The 21,261-nt window shown below is 38.4% G+C and overlaps 2 protein-coding genes across 8 annotated transcripts in view; one reads left to right on the top strand and one right to left on the bottom strand.

Annotated features, from left to right (window-relative positions):
* Nucleotides 1–14,332, top strand: part of LOC148681144 (NACHT, LRR and PYD domains-containing protein 3-like) — a 21,989-nt gene extending 7,657 nt beyond the window's left edge. The window contains exons 2-11 of the mRNA XM_088650203.1: nt 350–434; nt 1,809–2,003; nt 3,524–3,719; nt 4,197–5,964; nt 6,995–7,168; nt 7,288–7,461; nt 9,050–9,223; nt 9,864–10,037; nt 11,697–11,743; nt 12,584–14,332. Of these exons, the coding sequence (XP_088506329.1) occupies nt 3,539–3,719; nt 4,197–5,964; nt 6,995–7,168; nt 7,288–7,461; nt 9,050–9,223; nt 9,864–10,037; nt 11,697–11,743; nt 12,584–13,113 (3,222 nt within the window). The 5' untranslated portion in view covers nt 350–434; nt 1,809–2,003; nt 3,524–3,538 and the 3' untranslated portion in view covers nt 13,114–14,332. The remainder of the gene's footprint in view (nt 1–349; nt 435–1,808; nt 2,004–3,523; nt 3,720–4,196; nt 5,965–6,994; nt 7,169–7,287; nt 7,462–9,049; nt 9,224–9,863; nt 10,038–11,696; nt 11,744–12,583) is intronic.
* The window catches only part of LOC147844895 (uncharacterized), a 38,571-nt gene extending 17,310 nt beyond the window's left edge, over nt 1–21,261 (bottom strand). For 2 of the 7 annotated variants that reach the window (XR_015942656.1, XR_015942658.1), the window contains exon 1: nt 390–1,001. Coding sequence is in view for 1 of the 7 variants with exons in the window: in XM_088650709.1 (XP_088506835.1) it covers nt 828–840 (13 nt within the window). In the remaining 6 variants the exon portion in view is untranslated. Of the gene's footprint in view, nt 1–389; nt 1,465–2,553; nt 2,780–3,318; nt 5,429–13,957 lie in introns of those variants that run through there. The other 5 variants (XM_088650709.1, XR_015942655.1, XR_015942657.1 and 2 more) reach the window with 5 other exon arrangements.

Below are 21,261 nucleotides of genomic sequence, written 5' to 3'. Positions count from 1 at the left end.
CTGTTCATTTAAGAAATATAAAAAAAATCAAAAGGGGGCTAACAATTCTGACTTCAACTGTATATAATCATTTGGCAGGCGGGCGTTTTCATCTAAATTGACTTGCAGTAGATACAAATAAAAAAAATACAATTAGCGAGTGAGCAACAATATGTCTCGTTTAGTCTAATGCAGTAGGCTACAGCATGTGTTTTTATATAGGCGCAGTCTAAAAATTATAAAGCAGTCCGCCCCTGCTGTCTCCTCATTATGAGCACTACAGCGCATGTAATATTTTCTGTGTTTCCCAGATATATCTGTATCTGTTTGCCTCTAAATGTATTATTACAGTAGTTTTATCTGTTAACAGTGTTGAATATGAGTCAGCAGATTCAGGAGACGAGACTCACAGGAGACTCAAGAGTTTCACAGACAATCTCCAGTGGATCTTCCAGGTGGGAAAAACTCATTTAGATTCATTGACATCACTGAAATAACTCCATGAAACACAGAATATTCATTCACAAGACTTGAGAACTGGATCTTGTAATGTGCTTTGGTTGGCCCCTTCCCTAACTAAAAGTGTCTACAAAATAAATGATCTGAATAGTCTGTGCTGCTTTGGTTTTTAAGATATTAAAATATTATCTCTTGGTCATTCTGAGGTCTCTCAGTTCAGTCATTTACAACACAAATGAGACCATTTAGGGTAATTTTTGACTGAATGTTAGATATTTCAACCAATTTTACTCAGAATAGCTGGATCTAGTCTGACATCGGCCTGTTTTATAAAATATACATTACAAATATCAGGATATGACAACTGCATCTATTGACAAACAACATACCAAGGTAAAACATAGCATCCTGCACATGGTTAGCTAATAAGAACAGTTGAGAGAAGAGCTGCCCAAACTAGCGCCTATGAGCCAAAGCTGGTGTATGGTAACCTTTAATTTGACACGTCATCCCATATAAGAGAGGCAGAATGTTGGGGAGGGCAGGGCTGATGCTTTTAAAACACATTATCATTTCAAATTTAACAAAACCTTTTATTTGTTTTATTGTTAAATTACAAAACAGCAAACTGAGATTAAACGTTTGAGTCAAATGTGAATGAATCCGATTTTTCTTTTAGTGAACATACTGTTGCTCAACAGATAGAGCACTAGTCTGAAGTCATCGGTGAGCAGATGAAGAGAAAGGCTGGTGCAGCTTGACTAGTGGACTCTGCTGTGAACTCCATTGTGTTATAAAGAGATTTCTTTTTTTTTTTTTTTTTTAAAGCTCGCCTGACCACAGTAACGTCATTTGTACATTTAAAAGATATGTATAAAAGCATTGTTTTATTGCTTTATTAAATGACATTTAAAATAACAGTTTAAATAAACAAATTTAACTATATCTATTTATTTGTGTATTTAAATTGTGATTCATTTATACACATTGTAAAGGGTCACAAAACACCAAAACACATTTTTTGAGCTGTTGACTGTCGTATATGTGTCCCACACAATTCGTACTTCCGGTTTGAAACGAATTTTTGAAGCTGCGTCAGGGTCATGACATAATAGCATTGTATTCCAGCGTGCAGACTGGACGTCTGTGCCAGAGTGTGTCTTATTACGTCTTACAGTGTGATGCATTCATTCATGATTAAGGTTTGGTTCAAACCAATCAGCGCGCTCTATTGTGCAACTTAATTAATATTCATTACTGTCACAGTGTTTACACGACAGAGACGCCACGTTGTGTTGGCAAAACAAGCGTGAAGTGTTGCTTTTATAGTTTGCTGCCGTTAAGTTTTGTTTTCATTTTCTTTCTTTAAGAGCTCAGCTGGAGTCACGTGTGGATTAACAGTGTACGTGACGCTCGACAACAATAACTTACGTGTCTAAGTAGGATTATTGTTTACCTGAGAGCTGTTCTCATCTGCAAACACTGAGATATGGATTCGCTTGTATTGTTCTCTTAATAAAGACGCGGCTCTAGTTGCTGGTGATTGTCCTGTCTCTACAGATTTGGTAAGTGAGCGACCAGTGCTCTTTGTTTATTCAGTTTGTTCGTCTCGAACTGAACTATTGCACCGAGTGTAAACATGTTAATACCACAACCAAACTTTTTTTTTTGTGACCGGAATAACGCACGCGGCTTTCTGACGCTACCTGCCGTGTGCATCTAAGTTTCTGGGAAATGCAGAGTTTTTTTTTCTCTCATTCGCCGTGCGGTATCAAACATTGCATGAAAAATACACGCTTAGATCAGTTCCTCGAATCAAATATCTCGTTTGTCGCGAGGGGCATGAATGAATTCCCTGAATCAAAGAGCCAAACTGCAGTTAAAGTCCACCATTTAATAATTTGGCAAATAATTCGACTACAGATGTCCATGTGAACACCATCACTTTCTCCCGTGTGTTTGTGTGTATTTTGACTCTGAAACTCGCGCGTGCCCAAATAGACACTCCCACACCATCCAACTTTAGTTCCTCTGACACTCCCCCTAAACAGAGCTGGACACGCCCACTTTTCTGACTTTTTCCAAAGTAGAGGTGTGAAAACACCCTGCTGACACGATCTTCAGTTTATTATTAACAGGCTCTCCTGTTCCCCCATAGCTAAAGCCACTGTTCAGATATTTATATAATATGTATTTTCAGACTTTTATCAGATATTTGTCCTTAAACTGCTCCTTAAACATCTCGCCTAAAGCCTTCTTCTGTTGAGTTTTGATGCGATTTCTAACTGGTGTATCTGTTAAATATCTGAAATCATTCAGCGTAGTGATATGCAAATGCACTCTAAAGGCTGATTTATACTTCTGCGTCAAACACCAGCGTATGCTACGGCGCTGACGCATAGCCCTTCGCCGTGGCCATTGCCGTCATTGACGTGCACCTCTCAAAAAATGTAACTACATGTCGCAACGACGCGTAGCGTAAGCTCTGTGATTGGTCGGCTTGGTAGCGCTGACGAGTCTGGTCGGGACTGAGAGCCGCGCGAGCGATTGTTTACAAGTGTGGAGTACCGTGAAGGAGCTCCGGATGGAAAGTTTTGTTTTGTGTTTACCTCATAGTTAAAGTTGTTGCACGTCCGCCGGTTCCTGCCTCAAAATGAGCGAGTTTGAGCCACTTGTACATCCCGGAAGTGTTCAGGATAAGCAAAAAAGCCACGAAGAAACTTGACACAGAGAAACATTAACACCTCACTGCCCACTAGCATTTCAGAAGTGTTAATGCAGACCAACAGAGACAGCGCGCAGAAGTATAAATGCACAGCCACGCGCGTTGCATGCGCCATGGGTTACGCCGGTCACCTGACGCAGAAGTATAAATCAGGCTTAAATCTGCCTGGATCTACTTTAGCTGAGTGTTTATCTAAAAAATAGCATTGAATGTCCATCAGCTAATCAGAATCATGCAGTTTAACAGACTCATATGATCATGTAGTATAATGTATTTTCAGTTATTGGGCTTGTGTAGAGCTGTGTGTGAATGAATGTGTGATTTCATTAAACATTGATCATTTCTTTTCTTCACTCATAGAATCTTGAGAGTAAAATGATCGAATTCCTGAAGAATGAACTGGCAAACTTTAAGAAAATTTTAAATGAAGAAAACAGTCAAGAGTTAGTAAAGGACTTTAATGAGAACATAAGCAGTATCAGAGAAGCAGCTCTTGATCTCACACTCTTCTTCCTGAGAGAGATGAAGCAAGATCAAGCTGCTGATACTCTCCAGGGTAAGAGACTCATGGCATTTTTAGCCCATCATTCAGTCTATTTTTTTACTTGTGTAAATTTTTATTCATTCAGTTTTTTTTTTACTTAATTTTAGTAATATTGTTGACTAATATGAACGTGTTCATGATTTATTTACAGTGCAGTTTGTAAAGTCATATTTTCTGTCCTTTAGTAGATCTGTTATATAAGAGACTTGCGCTTTGTTTACCAATTAAGTGGATCTAATTGGATTTGTATTGTAAACATGAAATATTATAATTTAATAAATTAGAAAGGTGTTATTTTTTATTTCATATGTTAAGATTTAATTTTTACTCCCAAAGTTTTGATATTCACAAAATCATTCTGCAGTAATCTGCAGATTTTTTACTAAATGTCTGAAAGTTCTGTCTGGCCCTACTCATGGTGATCTGTCAGACTGTCACTTACAAATAAGTCAAGACTAAATCTCTCTGTTTCTTTGCTCCTGTGTTTAGATGAGCTGTTCTTCATTAATCAGCTTAAATGTAGCCTGAAGAAGAAATATCAAAGTGTGTTTGAAGGAATTGCTCAGCAAGGAGACTCCACACTTCTGAATAACATCTACACAGATCTCTACATCACTCAGGGTGCGAGTGAACAGGTCAACACTGAACATGAGATCAGACAGATTGAAGCTGCTTCCAGACGTCATCAGTCACTAGAGATACAGGTTGAATGCAAACATTTGTTTGAAGCAGCTGAACAAGACGAGCAGATCAGAACTGTCCTGACAAAAGGAGTTGCTGGCATCGGGAAATCAGTCTCTGTGCAAAAGTTTGTTCTGGATTGGGCTGAAGGGAAAGAAAATCAAGACATCAGCTTCATATTTCCTCTTCCATTCAGAGAGATGAACTTAAAGGAGAAAAAAAGACAAAGTTTAAAAGACCTCATAACTCAGTTTTTCCCAGAGACTAAAGGACTGAACCTTACAAGAAGCACACGATTCAAAGTCCTGTTCATCCTTGATGGATTGGATGAATGTCGTCTTCCTCTGAACTTTGCTGGTAATGAGACGTGTCGTGATGTATCTTCAGCAGTCTCTCTGGATGTTCTCCTGACGAACCTCATCAAGGGAAATCTGCTTCCTTTTGCTCTCATCTGGATCACCAGCAGACCAGCAGCTGCCAGTAAGATTCCTGCTGACTGTATCGACCGGCTGACAGAGATACGAGGATTCAATGATGCCCAAAAGGAGGAGTATTTCAGAAAGAGACTCACAGATCAGAATCAGGCCAGAGAAATCATTGATCACATTAAACAGTCAAAGAGTCTCTTTATTATGTGCCACATCCCAGTCTTCTGCTGGATTTCAGCCACTGTTCTCCAGAACATACTGAAACTGAAACACAGGGCTCATGCTGAAACACTGCAGGAATCTCCCAAGACTCTGACACAGATGTACACACACTTTCTCCGCTTTCAGATCCAGCAGAGCAGAAGAAAGTATGATGGAGAAAACACAGCAGATGTCTCCTGGGATCCAAACCTCATCCTTTCACTGGGGAAACTGGCCTTCCAGCAGCTGGAAAGAAACAATGTGATCTTCTATGAGAGCGATCTGAAAGACTGTGGCATTGACGTCTATAAGGCATCGGTGTACTCAGGCATGTGTACCCAGATCTTTAAGGAGGAAACGGGAATCATTCTTGGTACCATGTACTGCTTTCTTCACTTGAGCATTCAGGAGTTCATTGCAGCCCTTTATCAACATCTGTTTCTGGACAATGACAAGACACACGCAGAAAAAAGCAGAGATGAGTCCATGATTGATTTGCTGAAGACTGCAGTGGACAAGGCTCTGGAAAGTGAGAATGGACATCTGGACCTTTACCTTCGTTTCCTTCTCGGTCTGTCACTCCAGTCCAATCGACAACTCTTACGAGGCCTGTTGACACAGCAGTTTGACAGAGACCAGAGCAAAGAGGAAATAATTGCCTACATCAAGCAGAAACTTGAAGGGAATCTGTCTACAGAGAGATCCATCAATCTGTTCTACTGTCTGAATGAACTGAACGACCAAACTCTGCTGAAAGAGATTCAGTCTCACCTCAGTAGAGGAAGTCTGTCATCTGCTGAACTTTCACCAGCCCAGTGGTCTGCTCTGGTCTTTGTGTTGTTGACCTCAGAGGAGGAGCTGGAGGAGTTTGAGCTTCAGAAATTCCAGAGATCAGACGAGTGTCTCATCAGACTATCAGCAGTCATCAAAACCTCCAAAAGAGCTCTGTAAGTCAAAGTGCCATGTTTACTTGCAGTCGCGCGTTTGCCTCATTCATAAAAGCAGAACATGCAGGATTCGGCACGTAAATTCACCAGTTATTCCCAGAATACATGCAAGTGAGTGTCTGGTGAACTTAGAGAAGAGTAGATTCAATTTTATTGTTACTTTCACCATGCGTATCTGATATGAATAAAACACATCAGCAATTTATATTTGAATGAATTGTTGGACTTTCATTGACTTTCTTGTGTGTTTCACAAACTCTAAATGTCTTGTTTTATTAGTGCTTGTTTGTATTTACATGTAGATGTTTATCTAAAACATAAAATAAGCATTAGGCGGTTAAAACGCTGCATAATTGTGATGATATGACGCGTCTTTCTCTTTATCAGCTCCAGCCAACACACCTGCTGTTGAACTCCCTTCCTCCTAATCCCTGTTTGATGGGCCGAAGTCTGTATTAGTGAGCGAGAGAGACCGTGTTCATTTCGCGTGTTTTTTAATAATCAAACGTCCCCGTGTCGTGCGACACAAATCCATTATGAAATTCAATTATAACATTCACTGCCAACGCTTTGAGTAATCGATTTTTATAAATTTACTTGATTCGTTGTTGCAGCTCTAATACAAATATCTGACATACCCCACTGTGATTGGTGGGCTCGTTCAGCTCCACAAACAAAACTGTAAAGTGCCATAGACATCAAACTCGCGGGCCGCACTAACATTAAACTTTTGAATGAAGGCGGGGCCACAAACTATCGTCTCAAGAGTATCAGACCACGGGTTGATACGACCACGAGCACTCACAACTATAGCTGTCAAATAAAAGTACCGGTACTAAAAAAAATTCAGAATTGTATTGTTTTGAGAGCTAGGGTATCGCTATGCTTTTATAGTATCGGTATATCATGCTACACTACTGTTAGTACATACAACCATAATGGTGAAATCTGGTGCCCTTTTATGAGCAAGCATTGTTAATCAATGAGGTCCCAGATGACCACATAAATATTGTGTTTGTCTTCTACACAGGCTACATTGCTGTAATCTCACTGTTCTGTGTTGTGAGAGTTTGTCTTCAGTTCTACAATCCTCAAACTGTGTGCTGAGAGAGCTGGACCTGAGTAACAATGACCTGCAGGATTCAGGAGTGAAGCTTCTCTCTGATGGACTGAAGTGTCCAAACTGTAAACTGGAGACACTGAGGTCTGAGTTCATGCACCTGATTGAATATTTTTATTTGTTTCTTTGGTATTCAGTTTTATTACATCAAATAAATCACTTAAAGTCACACTGTTAACATAATCTGTGTTCTTCTTTCTCAGATTGGTCATGTGTAATCTCACTGTTCAGTGCTGTGAGAGTTTGTCTTCAGCTCTACAATCCTCAAACTGTGTGCTGAGAGAGCTGGACCTGGGTAACAATGACCTGCAGGATTCAGGAGTGAAGAAGCTCTCTGATGGACTGAAGAGTCAACACTGTAAACTGGAGACACTGAGGTCTGAGTTAGGGCAACTCATTGATTGATTTTGTAGGGTCCACCCAGTTGGCCCCATGCCGGTGTCCACTGGTGGATGAAGGTTCAATGTCTGTTCGGTCTTTCCAGTGCACAATGTTGATTTACCTTAAATTTAACTCATATCTGACTCCAATTTTAGTATGAGGTGATTTAGAATATTAATATATTTATCTTTAGTCTTATCTGACTCCAATCATAAAACATTTAGAAGATTTTATCAATACATAATTTAAATAAATGTTTGAACCTTTTGTCTTCACTAGTAACTATCACATCCGTTCATTCGGGTGCTCATGTCGCTCAGAGAAATCGCCCCGGTCGAAGGCGTCCCTCACGGTCACAATCTGGTCAGTCTTGAATATTAAACAGAGGTAATTGACTAATACTTTAGATGGCCAATACCAGCGCGCTCGTTCTAAAGTACTTTTAGTTAGTCCCGCTTAGATGTACACCCTTGAGTTAAGACAATATAATTTCTAATTAGAGGTGAGGGCATTATTATAAATGTACCCGACTACTGGACTCTATAGTAACTTTGGTTTTCACCAAGCCCATGGTTTCCCATATGAACTTAATTTAGAATAATATTACCTTCAAACAAAGGTCGGGTACCCGATCTAGGATAGCCGTGCAACTCCTTGTTGTCCTAGAGGGAAGTTATCGCCCTTTCCACCTAAGTACACTTGAATCAATATTAAGAGTCAGTCGGATCCCTAAAACACAATTAGTGTGCCCAATGCTCCGCCTCAACTGGATTTTAGTCCGTCTACTGACCTGATTCAAGACATGCGGAAACAAGGATACAGCGTAATCTACTTGAATTAATAATTACAGAGTGAGCAAAATATGTTCAAACATAACAATTTATTAGTCAGGTAAATGTATTATGCCAATTCAGTCAACTCATACACGATCAATACAAAACATCAAATTATCAAAGATAAATCCAAGATGAAAAGATGCATTTGACTTCAAATTATACATAACATGGAGCGTAAGCTCCATGTTACGGGCTGATCTGGGTAAGCAGAATCGCCCCGAGCCTTTCTCAAACCTTACCTTAAGTAATCCAAGAATTCCCTCAAGGAAAGGGGTGTGTGCATAACAAAAGGCATTTGCATTTAGTGCTGTCTGTGGAAAAGTCACACCCTTCACAGTGGTTCAAAAGATGCCTGAAGTTATATATTTATTGTTTTGATTATGTCTATTTCTGAGAGAATGAGACCATTGTACCAGTCGCACTGAGACATTTCAAATGATATCAAACATGATAGATAAAGTCACTTGTGTTAATTTAGAACATTCAGACTTTGAAATGACCATATGTGTGAGTTGGGGTGGTTGAAGCCGAGTTTCAGCCGATTCAGATGTAAATGTAGGGGGAGCTGGCTTTTCCCGCATTCCCAACTGCTGGGTGTTGGAGTCAGTTGTCTCTGCTTTCAGCTCATGTTTGAATTGTCAAAGACATCAGAATATTTGTAATATCTCAATTCTTACAATTTGTTTTATTTTACATCAGATAAGTTACTAAAATTCACACTGTCAATGTAATCTGTCTTCCTTCTCAGATTGGCCACATGTAATCTCACTGTTCAGTGCTGTGAGAGTTTGTCTTCAGCTCTACAATCCTCAAACTGTGTGCTGAGAGAGCTGGACCTGAGTAACAATGACCTGCAGGATTCAGGAGTGAAGCTTCTCTCTGATGGACTGAAGAGTCAACACTGTAAACTACAGATACTGAGGTAAATGATTCTCCACTCAACAGTAACTCCAAACAGATAGTTACATAGTGGATTAACAAATATGTTAAGCCCCTTTCCCCACTGTGTGTTGGCAGATGGGCAAATTGTTATGGGTGTTATTTTATTCATATCTATAAAAATGTGTGTGTGTAGACAAATGCATTCAAAAGCATTACTGAGTAAAATACAAAAATGTGTAAAATACTTTTTCTAATATACAGAACTGTATGACTGTATTTAAAGATTATTTAGATGAATTGTCTGTAAATTCTGAACTCATATTTTATATGTTTATATATTTTTTGTTTATATTTGCATTTGTTTATTGGAAAGGTATATTTAAGAATTTGTCAAATGTTCTGGCAATAAATAAATAACAGTGATGAAGACAAAGTGAACCCTGTGGAGTCTGTAGGGTTTTGTGCCTTGGTGAGGTTTTGACCTGCTCTGATGTTTGTACAGTTTGCAGTTTTCCTGAAAACATATAAAAGTCTCATGACAGTCTTATTATCTAAACTGAAGAAGTGTCTTGGTTCATCACTGCTGTTGACATGAGCAGAAACAGCAGTCAGCATCTTCACAACACAAAGAGATGTGTGATTGTCCAACTGTGTGATGTGGACTATTGCTGTGTTTGTAGATTGTCTGGCTGTATGGTGACAGAGGAAGGCTGTGGTTTTCTGTCTTCAGCTCTGACTTCAAACCCCTCACACCTGAGAGAGCTGGATCTGAGCTACAATCATCCAGGAGATTCAGGAGTCAAGCTGCTCTCTGAACAACTGGAGGATCCAAACTACACACTGGACAAACTCAAGTATGTGGAGCAGCACTGCCTTTTTTATTGTGAATACAGATACTTTGATACTTCACTGTTCTTCTAGTGTCCAGATATTAATCAAACCTGTTAACCTGCATGTCAGTGCACTGGGGCTGTTCTCACATTAAGCGTGATATTATATCTCATATTAACACTGTACAGTTTCAGCATTGTAGTTGAGCAGTGAAACTTGTTCTCTAAATTTCTGCTGAAGAACTGTACAGTATCAGCTCAGAGATGTGTGTGTACTGTTCTCCAAATACGTCCTGTGTATACTTTAACAGCAAGTTAAACTCTCCCTCATTAACTTCACAGACACAGAATGTCCTTTATCACACTTTAATAAGGGCGGAGTGAAACTATAAACAGGAAGAAAATAAACAATATAAATTTACATTCACAATGTGGACATAACAAAGATGTTTCTGGCAAATATCTCACATATCTTGTAATCTGGCTCTTTTCTGCTTATAAACTAACATGAACACAAAATATCAGGCAATAAAAGTGATCAGCAGACAGTGATGCTGGTTCTGATATAGTCCAGTGACAATCACATGTTGAACAAACTCAAATAAAGCAAATGACAAAAAACTCCTAAACTAATCCTTTATAACTGAAGTATTATGAACAATAAACAGAACACAAACCCACGAAGCTTCCAAAGGGCGAGGAGGACTGCAGATTGGTTTGGATTCACTGCTCTCCAACTTAGCAATGTTTGGAGATGATGAAGAGGCATTTGACAGAAGATGAAGATCTCCATCATATTTCAAGTCATTTAACACTGAATTCTGCTTTATTATTGTGCTGCGCTTTTGTCAATTGATCATTGAATGAATCCTTCAGTCTTTATATCTGTCTGTTTCTGTGTTTCCATTCTGTTTTCTGTTTCCACATCTGATCTAAAAGCTCTGTGTGTCATTCAGAAGCTGATTTGACAGCTCCACACACACTCATGTTGTTTTACTGCAGTTATTAATGCACTGAGATCAGCCAATCACAATCCAGCATTCAGCACACACTCCACATGTCTTATTGTGTGTGTGTGTGTGTGTGTGTGTGTGTATTATAAGCTGATGTTTGTGTACTGACTGAAGGACAACCTGAGTGTGTGTGTGTTTGTGTTACAAGCTGATGTTTGTGTACTGACTGAAGGAGTGTGTGTGTGTGTGTGTGTGTGTGTGTGTGTGTGTGTGCGTGTGTGTGTTTCAAGCTGATGTTTGTGTACTGACTGAAGGAGTGTGTGTGTGTGTGTGTGTGGTTGTGTGTGTGTGTGTTCGTGTGTGTGTTTTTGTGTTACAAGCTGATGTTTGTGTACTGACTGAAGGAGTGTGTGTTTGTGTGTGTGTGTGTGCTTGTGTGTGTGTTATAAGCTGATGTTTGTGTACTGACTGAAGGAGTGTGTGTTTGTGTGTGTGTGTGTGTGTGCTTGTGTGTGTGTTATAAGCTGATGTTTGTGTACTGACTGAAGGAGTGTGTGTGTGTGTGTGTGTGCGTGTGTGTGTGTGTTATAAGCTGATGTTTGTGTACTGACAGAAGGAGTGTGTGTGTGTGTGTGTGTGTGTGTGTGTGTGTGTGTGTGTGTGTGTGTGTGCGTGTGTTATAAGCTAATGTTTGTGTGCTGACTGAATGTGAATCTGTGTGTGTTTACAGTCTGGATCATGGAGGAGAGAAGAGAATTACAGCAGGACCACGCAAATGTAGGACTACACACACACACACACACACACAAACACACACACTCTCAAACACACACACGCATGAACACACTCACACAATCAGACACACACACACACACGCTCCCTTCTGTCTCTCTCTCACACGCTCACACACAATCAGACATACACACTCACTCTCACACACACATGCACTCTCAAACACATGCTCACTCACACACACTCACACACACACTTCCTCTCTCTCTTATGCTCACACAAACACAGCAGTGACCACATACACACACACACTCGCACACACACACAGCAGTGAACACATGCACACTCACACACACACACACACACTCCCTCTATCTCTCTTACACACAGACACACACACATCAGTGAACACACGCACACACTCATACACAATCAGGCACACACACACACACAGCAGTGAACACATGCACACTCACACACACACACACACTCCCTCTATCTCTGTTACACACACACACACACACATCAGTGAACAAACACACTCACTCATACACAATCAGGCACACACACACACACACACACACACACAGCAGTGAACACATGCACACTCACACACACACACTCCCTCTATTTCTCTTACACACACACATCAGTGAACACACGCACACGCTCATACACAATCAGGCACACACACACACATGCACACACACACACACACTCACTCCCTCTCTCTCTCTCTCTCTCTCTCAAACACACACACACACACACACACTCCCTCTCTCTCTCTCAAACACACACACACACACACACAATCCCCCCTCTCTCTCTCTCATACACACACACACACACAGCTGTGGTTGTAAATGTGTGTGTTCTTGTGTTCAGATGTCTGTTTCCTCACTCTGGATCCAAACACAGCACACACTCAACTCATTCTGTCTGAGGAGAACAGAGAGGTGAAGCGTGTGAGAGAGAATCAGCCGTATCCTGATCATCCAGACAGATTTGATGATTATGTTCAGGTGTTGTGCAGAGAGAGTGTGTGTGGACGCTGTTACTGGGAGATTGACTGGAGTGGAGATCGTGGTGTGTGGATATCAGTGTCATATAAGAGCATCAGGAGGAAGGGAATAGGTGTTGAGTGTGTGTTTGGATTTAATGCTCAGTCCTGGAGTTTGCTCTGTGATTCCTCCAGTTCCTCATTCAGACACAATAACACACACACTGATCTCCCAGTGGAGCGGCTCAGCAGGAGAATAGGAGTGTTTGTGGATCACAGTGCAGGAACTCTGATCTTCTACAACATCTATAGAGACACAATGAGCCTCATCCACTCAGTCCAGACCACATTCACTGAGCCGCTCTGTGCTGGGTTTAGACTTTATTATTCTGGATCATCAGTGAAACTGAGCTGAAGACTGACGAGAGATTTACCCAGAATCCTCTGCAGGAGCAGTCAGCAGCAGTGTGTGTGTGTGTGTGTGTGTATGTGTGTGTGTGTGTGTGTGTGTGTGTGTGTGTGTGTGTGTGTGTGTGAGAGAGAAAGCATGTATGTGTGTGTCTATGAGAGAAAGCATGACTGTGTGTATGAGAGCATGTACAAGAGTAAGTTTGTGTGAGTGAGTGTGTACACGTGTGTGTGTGTACATTATATGTGTGAGTGAGAGCATGTACTGTACGTGTTTGTGTAAGAGAGAGAGCATGTAAAGGACTGTGTGAGACAGAGCATGTACTTTTGTGTACGAGTGTGTATGAGAGAGCATGTGTATTTGTCTGTGAGAGAATGTTTGTGTGTGTGAAAGTGCATGTACAAGAGTGAGTGTGTGTGTGTGTGTGTGTGTGTACAATATGTGTGTGAGTGAGAGCATGTATGTGTTTGTGTAAGAGAACGAGCATAATTAAGACTGAGAGTGTAAAAGAGTGTGTGTGTGTGTGAGAAAGCATGTTTGTGTTTATGAGAGAGCATGTGTGTGTGAGTGAGAGAATGTACAAGTGTGTGCGTGTGTGTGTATAAGACTGTGTGAGAGAGAGCATGTACATGTTTGTGTGTGTGTGAGAAAGAGCATGTGTCTCTAAGAGAGATAGAGAGAGCATGCACATGTGTTTGTGAAAGTTTCAAAAACAGATTTAATTGTGGATTGCATAGAGAGGAGAAAATTGAAACAAAATACACACCAAATTGTTATTTTAAAAAGAAAACAAATCGTATCATTCATTATGATGTAAACAGCAACAACTACCATAATATTAAAACTATACCTTGTTTTATCTTGTCATATTTATTCTTCTTGTCCTTCTTCTTGTTCTTTCTATGTTTCCTGCTCTTGTTTTTCTTGGTTTTGTTTTTTTTTTATTTTCTTCTCTGAGTCTCTTCTGAACTGGAACTCGAAGAGGTGTCATCACAGGATTTGTCTGTCACTGATGACTCTACATCAGTTGATGTGTTCTCATCACTAGATAGGTCAACAGCACTGGATTTTTCACGTCCAACTGATGTACCAGGAATCAGATCATCTGAATGTAAAATCAACACAAATGCAATATCTAAATTTCAATTGAGTTTTTAAGCAATATACTATTTGAAACAGTTCTCAAAATACACTTTAAGAATAAAAAACAATATATATAAATAAATACACAGTGTCTGTATTAACTTATACTTAACTTGTTAGGTGTTAGGCTGTTACTTTGCTGTTGCGTTGAAAGCTCCACTACTTGCTGGCGAAGTTCACTGTTCAAGGCTTCCAGCTCATTAACTTTATTTTGTAATACTTCTGCCTTGTTCTGCCACATCAGTATTTCTTGCTTTATTGGTTTTGTTGTATTCACTGAAAGTAAAACAGAGTGACAGTTATAATTCACCTTTTGTATACAGTGTTAACATTTATATAATTATACTGTATAAAGATAGCCATGTAAAAAGGAACAGATAGGCTTACCTTCACTCCCCACACTTTCTAGATTGTGTTTTTTACGGGTGTTGTATTGTGACATCTATAAAAATAAAAAATAAAAATATTTTAGAAGGTGGCAAAACATTTAAGGCCACTGGCCAGTTAGTTAAACAGTGTTGTGCTAAAATGTGCTTTGTCCTGAAAACTTGTCAGACCAAGCACACTGCAAATTTTAGATAGTAGATTTAACTACCTTGGAGTTAAAATTAACACTCCCTCAGAGTTTATATGGGAACCACTATAAGTGTTAAAAATAACACTTTTGAAAGTGTTAACATTGTCAACACCAAGAGAGTGTTAATTAGCAAACTCTTATTGTGTAAAATATCTGTTAAATTTCCGAAAAAATACCAGTAGCTGTGGTTGCCAGAATCTTTCTGTGAAAAACATGGAAGTTTTATATAACTGTATAAATTTACAAAAAAATAACCATATTTCAAGAACTGATACATTGCTCATTTTACAAAATCATAGCTTAGTCCACAAAAATGTAAAGTCTTTAGATGCAATAATGTTTTCATGTGTAATTAGCAAACAGATTTTGACTGCATTAGTAACTACACAGTTACCTTTAAACAAAAGAAGATACAGCATAACATCAAATTTTCTCAGTTCATCTTGGACTTGAACAGAGACGCTATTATCCTCCACAATGGTGACACTAAAACCGTTTTGCTGTTTTTCTTTATTTTTTTTCATTTTTAGATTTTACGGAAAAATACCAGCAGCTGTGTTCGCTAGTAATCTGCTGTTTTTAACATTCATAAATTCAGTTTACAGAATATTTCTGTTAAAAACACATTCAACAGTCTGTATTTTTTATCGATCTCACACTGCAAATTTTAGATTTGGTAGATTTAACTACCTTAGAGTTAAAATTAACACTCCCTCAGTGTTTATATGGGAACCACTATAAGTGTTAAAATAACACTTTTGAAAGTGTTAAAATTTTTAACACCCAGAGTGTTAATTAGCAAACTCTTATTGTGTAAAATATCTGTTAAATGTATGTCAAAATACTGGCAGCAGTGGTTGCCAGTAATCTGCTGTTTTCAACATTTTACATTCGTAAATTCAGTTTCCAGAATATTTCTGTTAAAAACAAATCCCATAGTCTGTATTTTTCATTCGAACACACTTAAGCCTTAAATTCCACAGCAAAATCCTAACTACACTGTAAAAAATTGCTGTTAAAAAACGGTCAGATTCTACGGTAAAATAATGTTTATTCACCAAAACAGTAATATTCTGTTAAAAACAGTGCTTTCTGGGTAACATTTTTGTTTTCGAGAAAGTAACCAACTGCAGAAAACTGTGAGCTAACAGAGTTCAGATTCGATGTTTTGAAGTCTGTGTTTGAAATCACACTTTGTGTCCTTGTTCACTATTTCATACACTAGTTAACTAATATAGTTCACCTGACAGTTTTAATGAACACTAATGAGTGAATTCAGACACTGATGAACACCTGCTGTTAATAATTACAATTACTGAAGAAAATAAACAAGAAACACAAACAGTGACTTGAGTTACAACATTAAATAAAATCAAATAAAATAAAACAGCTTCAGTCTCAGCAGAGGATCATTAAACAACTCCACAAACAACAGCAGACACTCACTTATTACTGACTGATTTGACTTCCATAATATTCTCATTGAGATCCAACAGAAATTAAGGTGTTTTTTGTGTCACCGTAATGGAGTGAGGGGCTGGTTTAGTTGGGCTCTTCACCCTTGAACACATTTAAGAAGACTTTCCAACTGCTGTAATACAGAGTTTACAAAACGTTTGTACTATAGCAATAAAATTGGGAAGTCAATAAATAGATAAATCTATTTATCTGAAATTAGTTCTGATAAATGTTTGGTATGAATCTGGAAGAAGGGCCTCATGCAATAGATTTTATGCTTAGTTGCAGGTATTAATTTAATGAATGAGAAGTGGAAACAGAAAAGATACCTCCATAATTACTTAACAGTTAAGAAATAACATAAGAAAACAGTTCAGTTATGACAAATACACACTCAGACCTCATGAATCTGACCTTGTATCTCAACAATGGTAACATCTCAAATGTTTCATGCTGCAATGCATGCTGGGAGTGGCACTGTACAAATATCCCAGCATGCATTGGGGTATAAATAAATGTTGTATAATGGTCTAACAGTTTTCTTTATTTGTGTTTGATTCTGCTGCTTTTGTTTATGTTTAGACTTTCAGTTGCCTGTTTGTGAGTTAAACTGTTAATTTTGTTAGTTGTCACCATTATTGAGGTTCATATGCTGATTATTGATGTCTCTTTGAGTGCGATTTACACCATAGAGCAGTGTTATTGTCCAAGATATTCTTAAAAACTTCCAGAAATCATTGCCATATATATACATATAATGTAAACTATAGATTTAACATTGAATAGGAGCAGTAAATTTTGTTATACGAAATGAGAACAGACTCTGCCATTTAACAGCAACATGAACTTCACCAGATCTTATTTAGGTTTTTGGCTGGCTTGCCATAACAAAGGAGCTTTTCAAACACTGTTCTTAGCAATTGCAGCAGCCACGATATATAAATGTTAAAAATGACAGGGCTAAGAGCCCAACTAAAGCAAACTCTGTTCTCCATGATGGTGACGTAAAACTTTCACTTTTTCTCAAGAAGAACTTTAGTAGATGTTATACAAAAATACATGTATTAAGTAATAAGTGTAGCTGGTGATGATGTTTGTAGAGTTGTTTAATCATCCGCTGATCATTTAAATGATTTAATCATTTGTTGTTCTTCAGGTTATTTCATTATAAAGCTGTGACTAAAGTTTTGTATGTTCTGTTCTTGTTTTTTCCCTTCAGTATTTCTTCATTTGTTCATTGTTAATCCTCAATTATCATTTAATTAGTCAGTTAATTAATGAATTTACTTCAGCTTTGCTCCATGTTTCTTGAACACTCAGTAGTGTGGACACTTCAATAAAAACTGAAGTATATGCTCTGGGGTTTAAAGGGTTAAAGGTGTGAGAGGTAAAAACACAGTGTAAAAATGTATTTTAACAGTAATATACTGTTAATTTACACTACGGAAATAGACTGTAAAAAAACAGTATATTGCTGGCAACCACAGCTGCCAGTAGATTACTGTTAAATCAAGGAAAAAACAGTATTTTACTGTAAAACCTGAAGCTAATTTCTTCTGTCTGTCACCGTTGTGGGGGAGAGTAGAGCCAGTGTATGAGTTAAAGATGAACAATGAACTGCTGATGTTATTCTGCATGTTTCTCTATTTAAAGACAGCGGCTGTTTAGTTGCTGATGCAGTTAGAATCTCTCTGGTGATTCCAGATTTACATGTATGTGTGCTGTTGTGAAAAATAAGACATTAGAGTTAAACCGAACTTTTCTAATTAACTAAAATAAGTTATCATTATAAGTATACTTCTAAGCATATATAGCACATTACTTCATAAACTCATTCAGCAGTTGACCAAGTTGAGGCAGTTGCTTTCAGTGAGCAAAATGAGTTCACTTGAGTATTGTGTATATCAATGTAGTCCATGTATTTTTACAGCAACATACTGTAAAATAACAGTATATTGCTGGCAACTGCAGCTGCCAGTATTTTACTGTTTTTTAACAGGACAATTTTTAACAGTGTAGTGTCCTCACTACAGAGGGCTGAACACTCAGACAGTGATGAAGTTAATGAGACAATTAAGTGTCTAATTAAAGGAGGATTGAGAATTGTTGATGAACAACTGTTAACAAGCAGAATCACTGAAGGAAAGAAAAACACAAGCCAAAACCAAAGATGAAATCAACGGAGAAAAAAAAACTCTAAATAAAATAATAATCAATAAAAATAAAACAAATTACACCATAAAAAATTTAATTTTTCAACATCTTTAAAAAAACTCATCAAATAAACAACTTATCATGGAGCTTCACCTATTACTGACCTTTGAGTTTATTTCTGTCATGTGAACAAAAGCTCTTAATGAAATTTCTGTTGTTCATTTGAAGTCACCATGATGGAGGACAGAGTCTGCTTTAGTCAGCCTCTTCAACTTCTTACTATAAATGTCTTTTATTTTGGCTGCTATAGATAGTGTTAATTACACTATTAATACATATAGCATGGAAAGCCAAAAGAAAATTAAAGTGTCAGTCTGAAGAGATTAATAATGATATCATAGCCATCCTTTCCTGCTTGTTTTCTAATTCAGTATCATATTAGTTATGTGTGAGAAATAAATAATATACATAAATGAAACCACTGAAGCTCCAATAAAATAAAAACAATATTTACAATGAGAATGTTTGATCTATGGCAGAACTCAAAAACACACAGACATCAATAATTAGTCTTTGAATCTCAATGATGGTGACAAACAAAAAATAAAAATCTACTGAAATATCACCTCCCAAAAACAACACAAAATAAAGGAAAAGAAAGAGATTGTAAGAACATAAAGCTGCATAATTTATTCATGCTGCAATGCATGCTGGGAGCTTTGTACTATGCTGGCACCCAGCATGCATTGCGGCATGAACTATGCGGCTTTTTTTTTTAGCAACCACGGTTGAGGTTCATGTCCTGATTCTTGATGTCTGTGTGTCATATGAGCAAGCTGGAGCTTGAATGTTTAGTGCATGACACTCTAATTAGGGACCGAGCACCGAAACTGTGCGTAGGCCCTATTGGAATTGCTCTGTTTAATATTATTATTCTTTTCCGGAATGAATCGCGATTTTGAGGGCCTTACCATGCCCGAAAACTCAGAAAATTTACGTATGTTATGGGTCTCGGAAGTGGGCGTGGCAAAATGACTCGACAGCGCCACCTAAAAAAATTAAACGGACAAGCCCCCGATCTACGAATGACGCACATGCACGAAAATTGGCACACACCTCAAACATGCCAAAACATACGAAAAAGTCTCTTGGAGCCATATCTCAAACCCAACAGGAAGTCGGGTATTTTTAACTTCCTGCGGCGAAAAAGTGGCGTTTTTGCCATTTCCAGGCGTTGTATTTTAACGAACTCCTCCTAGGGATTTTATCCGATCGACACCAAAATTGGGTTTTATCATTTAAAGGCCTCGGCGATGTTAAATTGCGAAGCTTTAGAGTTTTCGTCGATGGGCGTGTCCGTGGCGGCCTCGCAAACTTTGATGATTCGCCACAAAACAGGAAGTCATTATAACTCAGTAATGGGATAAACTCTATGAAATCAGAAGCTTAAATCCAGAGAAACAGATACTGACTGAGGTCTGGTCAGGTTTAGGAGGATAAACAGAAAGCGCTGATGTACATACACTGCTTTTGTACAGCATGTGTAGACCAGCAGGTTTTGCTCCAGTCACTATCGTAAACTCCTGTAATGGAGGAATTGTGTTTCTTCTGATAAATTCTGTAAGTGTAAATAATGTTCCTTCATTATCAAATAATTGATTCACTAATATTAGTCTGTTGTTACAGTACCATTTACTAGAATTCCATCCCGGAGTTTCCAGAAATACGAAGTATTAGTGACCCAGAGACTTGTCTGGGAACAAGCTTGAAAGATTACTGTAATAAATTACATTTTTCATGCTTTGTTTATCCTCCACAATTAAACAGGTAGCACATCATAATAATAATATAGATTAACTTGCACGCATATCCACATTAATAATCTGTGACAAATTATACTGTAGATTAAAGTGTTCGCATATCTACACCATTATTACAGTAGTAAATTAGCTCAAGGTTGTTCTTCCTGCGCCTTTTCCGCCGTTATAATGTTGTGAGTTATGATTTAGATTTCAAGGCTCGTGTACCTTCTGGAACATTATATAGCGGGCTAGCTTAGCGGGAGGAAGATTCATTTAAACGGGGCTTCAAATGAATCGACTCTTTTGATCCGAACAAACGAATCGTTCAGCGATGCTATCAACATAAAATTTGAGCAGGGTAGCAAGATCAAAGTTCAAGACATTAGATTCATTAATATACACAGGCACCTTTATTTATACAAAATTAAACTTTATTGACTAATCCAACAGAAACTAACACCTAACACAAACACAATTTCATACAAGCATAGGGGAGAGTAACAAACGTGAAGAGGTTGAGAAGATGTAATGATGGGAAAAACCTATGAGTCTGTAAGAACAAACCAAGCAACCAAACGTAATCAAATTCAATATAACCCTTCTATTGTCTCTTTAGGGTTTATTTAGTTCACACTAGTTTAGATGTTGGGAGAAAGGTGATACTTGCGGTCTGTTCGTGATGTCCGAACTCCCGTTGTTGAGCATGTTGTTGGTTGGCTGATCCTTTGTTGGTTGACGCCGCAAAAGTTCTGAACAGAAAAATGTCTGAGCGTGGTGCGATTAACCCTTTCCGTCTGGGTTTCTGCCTGCTTTCTTGAAGGTTTCAATACTTAGGTTTGTGAGGAAGTTGCTAAGTTTGAAGAAGGTTTCAAAACAACGTGTTTCCAGAGCAGAGGATGGGGGGGGTTGGGGTTGCCTGGAGTTGGGAGAGAGAGGGGGAGCTTCCAGGCAGCGTGTTTAAAGAAAGGGTCCCAACAGAGGTCCCAGGAGAGTTTGAACAGAGAGAGTGCGTGCGAAGAG

This window comes from Danio rerio, chromosome 4 (assembly GCF_052040795.2).
Source record: "Danio rerio strain M-AB ecotype USA chromosome 4, GRCz13ab, whole genome shotgun sequence".
Classification (NCBI taxonomy): domain Eukaryota; kingdom Metazoa; phylum Chordata; class Actinopteri; order Cypriniformes; family Danionidae; genus Danio; species Danio rerio.
This window is presented reverse-complemented; position numbering and strand designations above follow the sequence as displayed.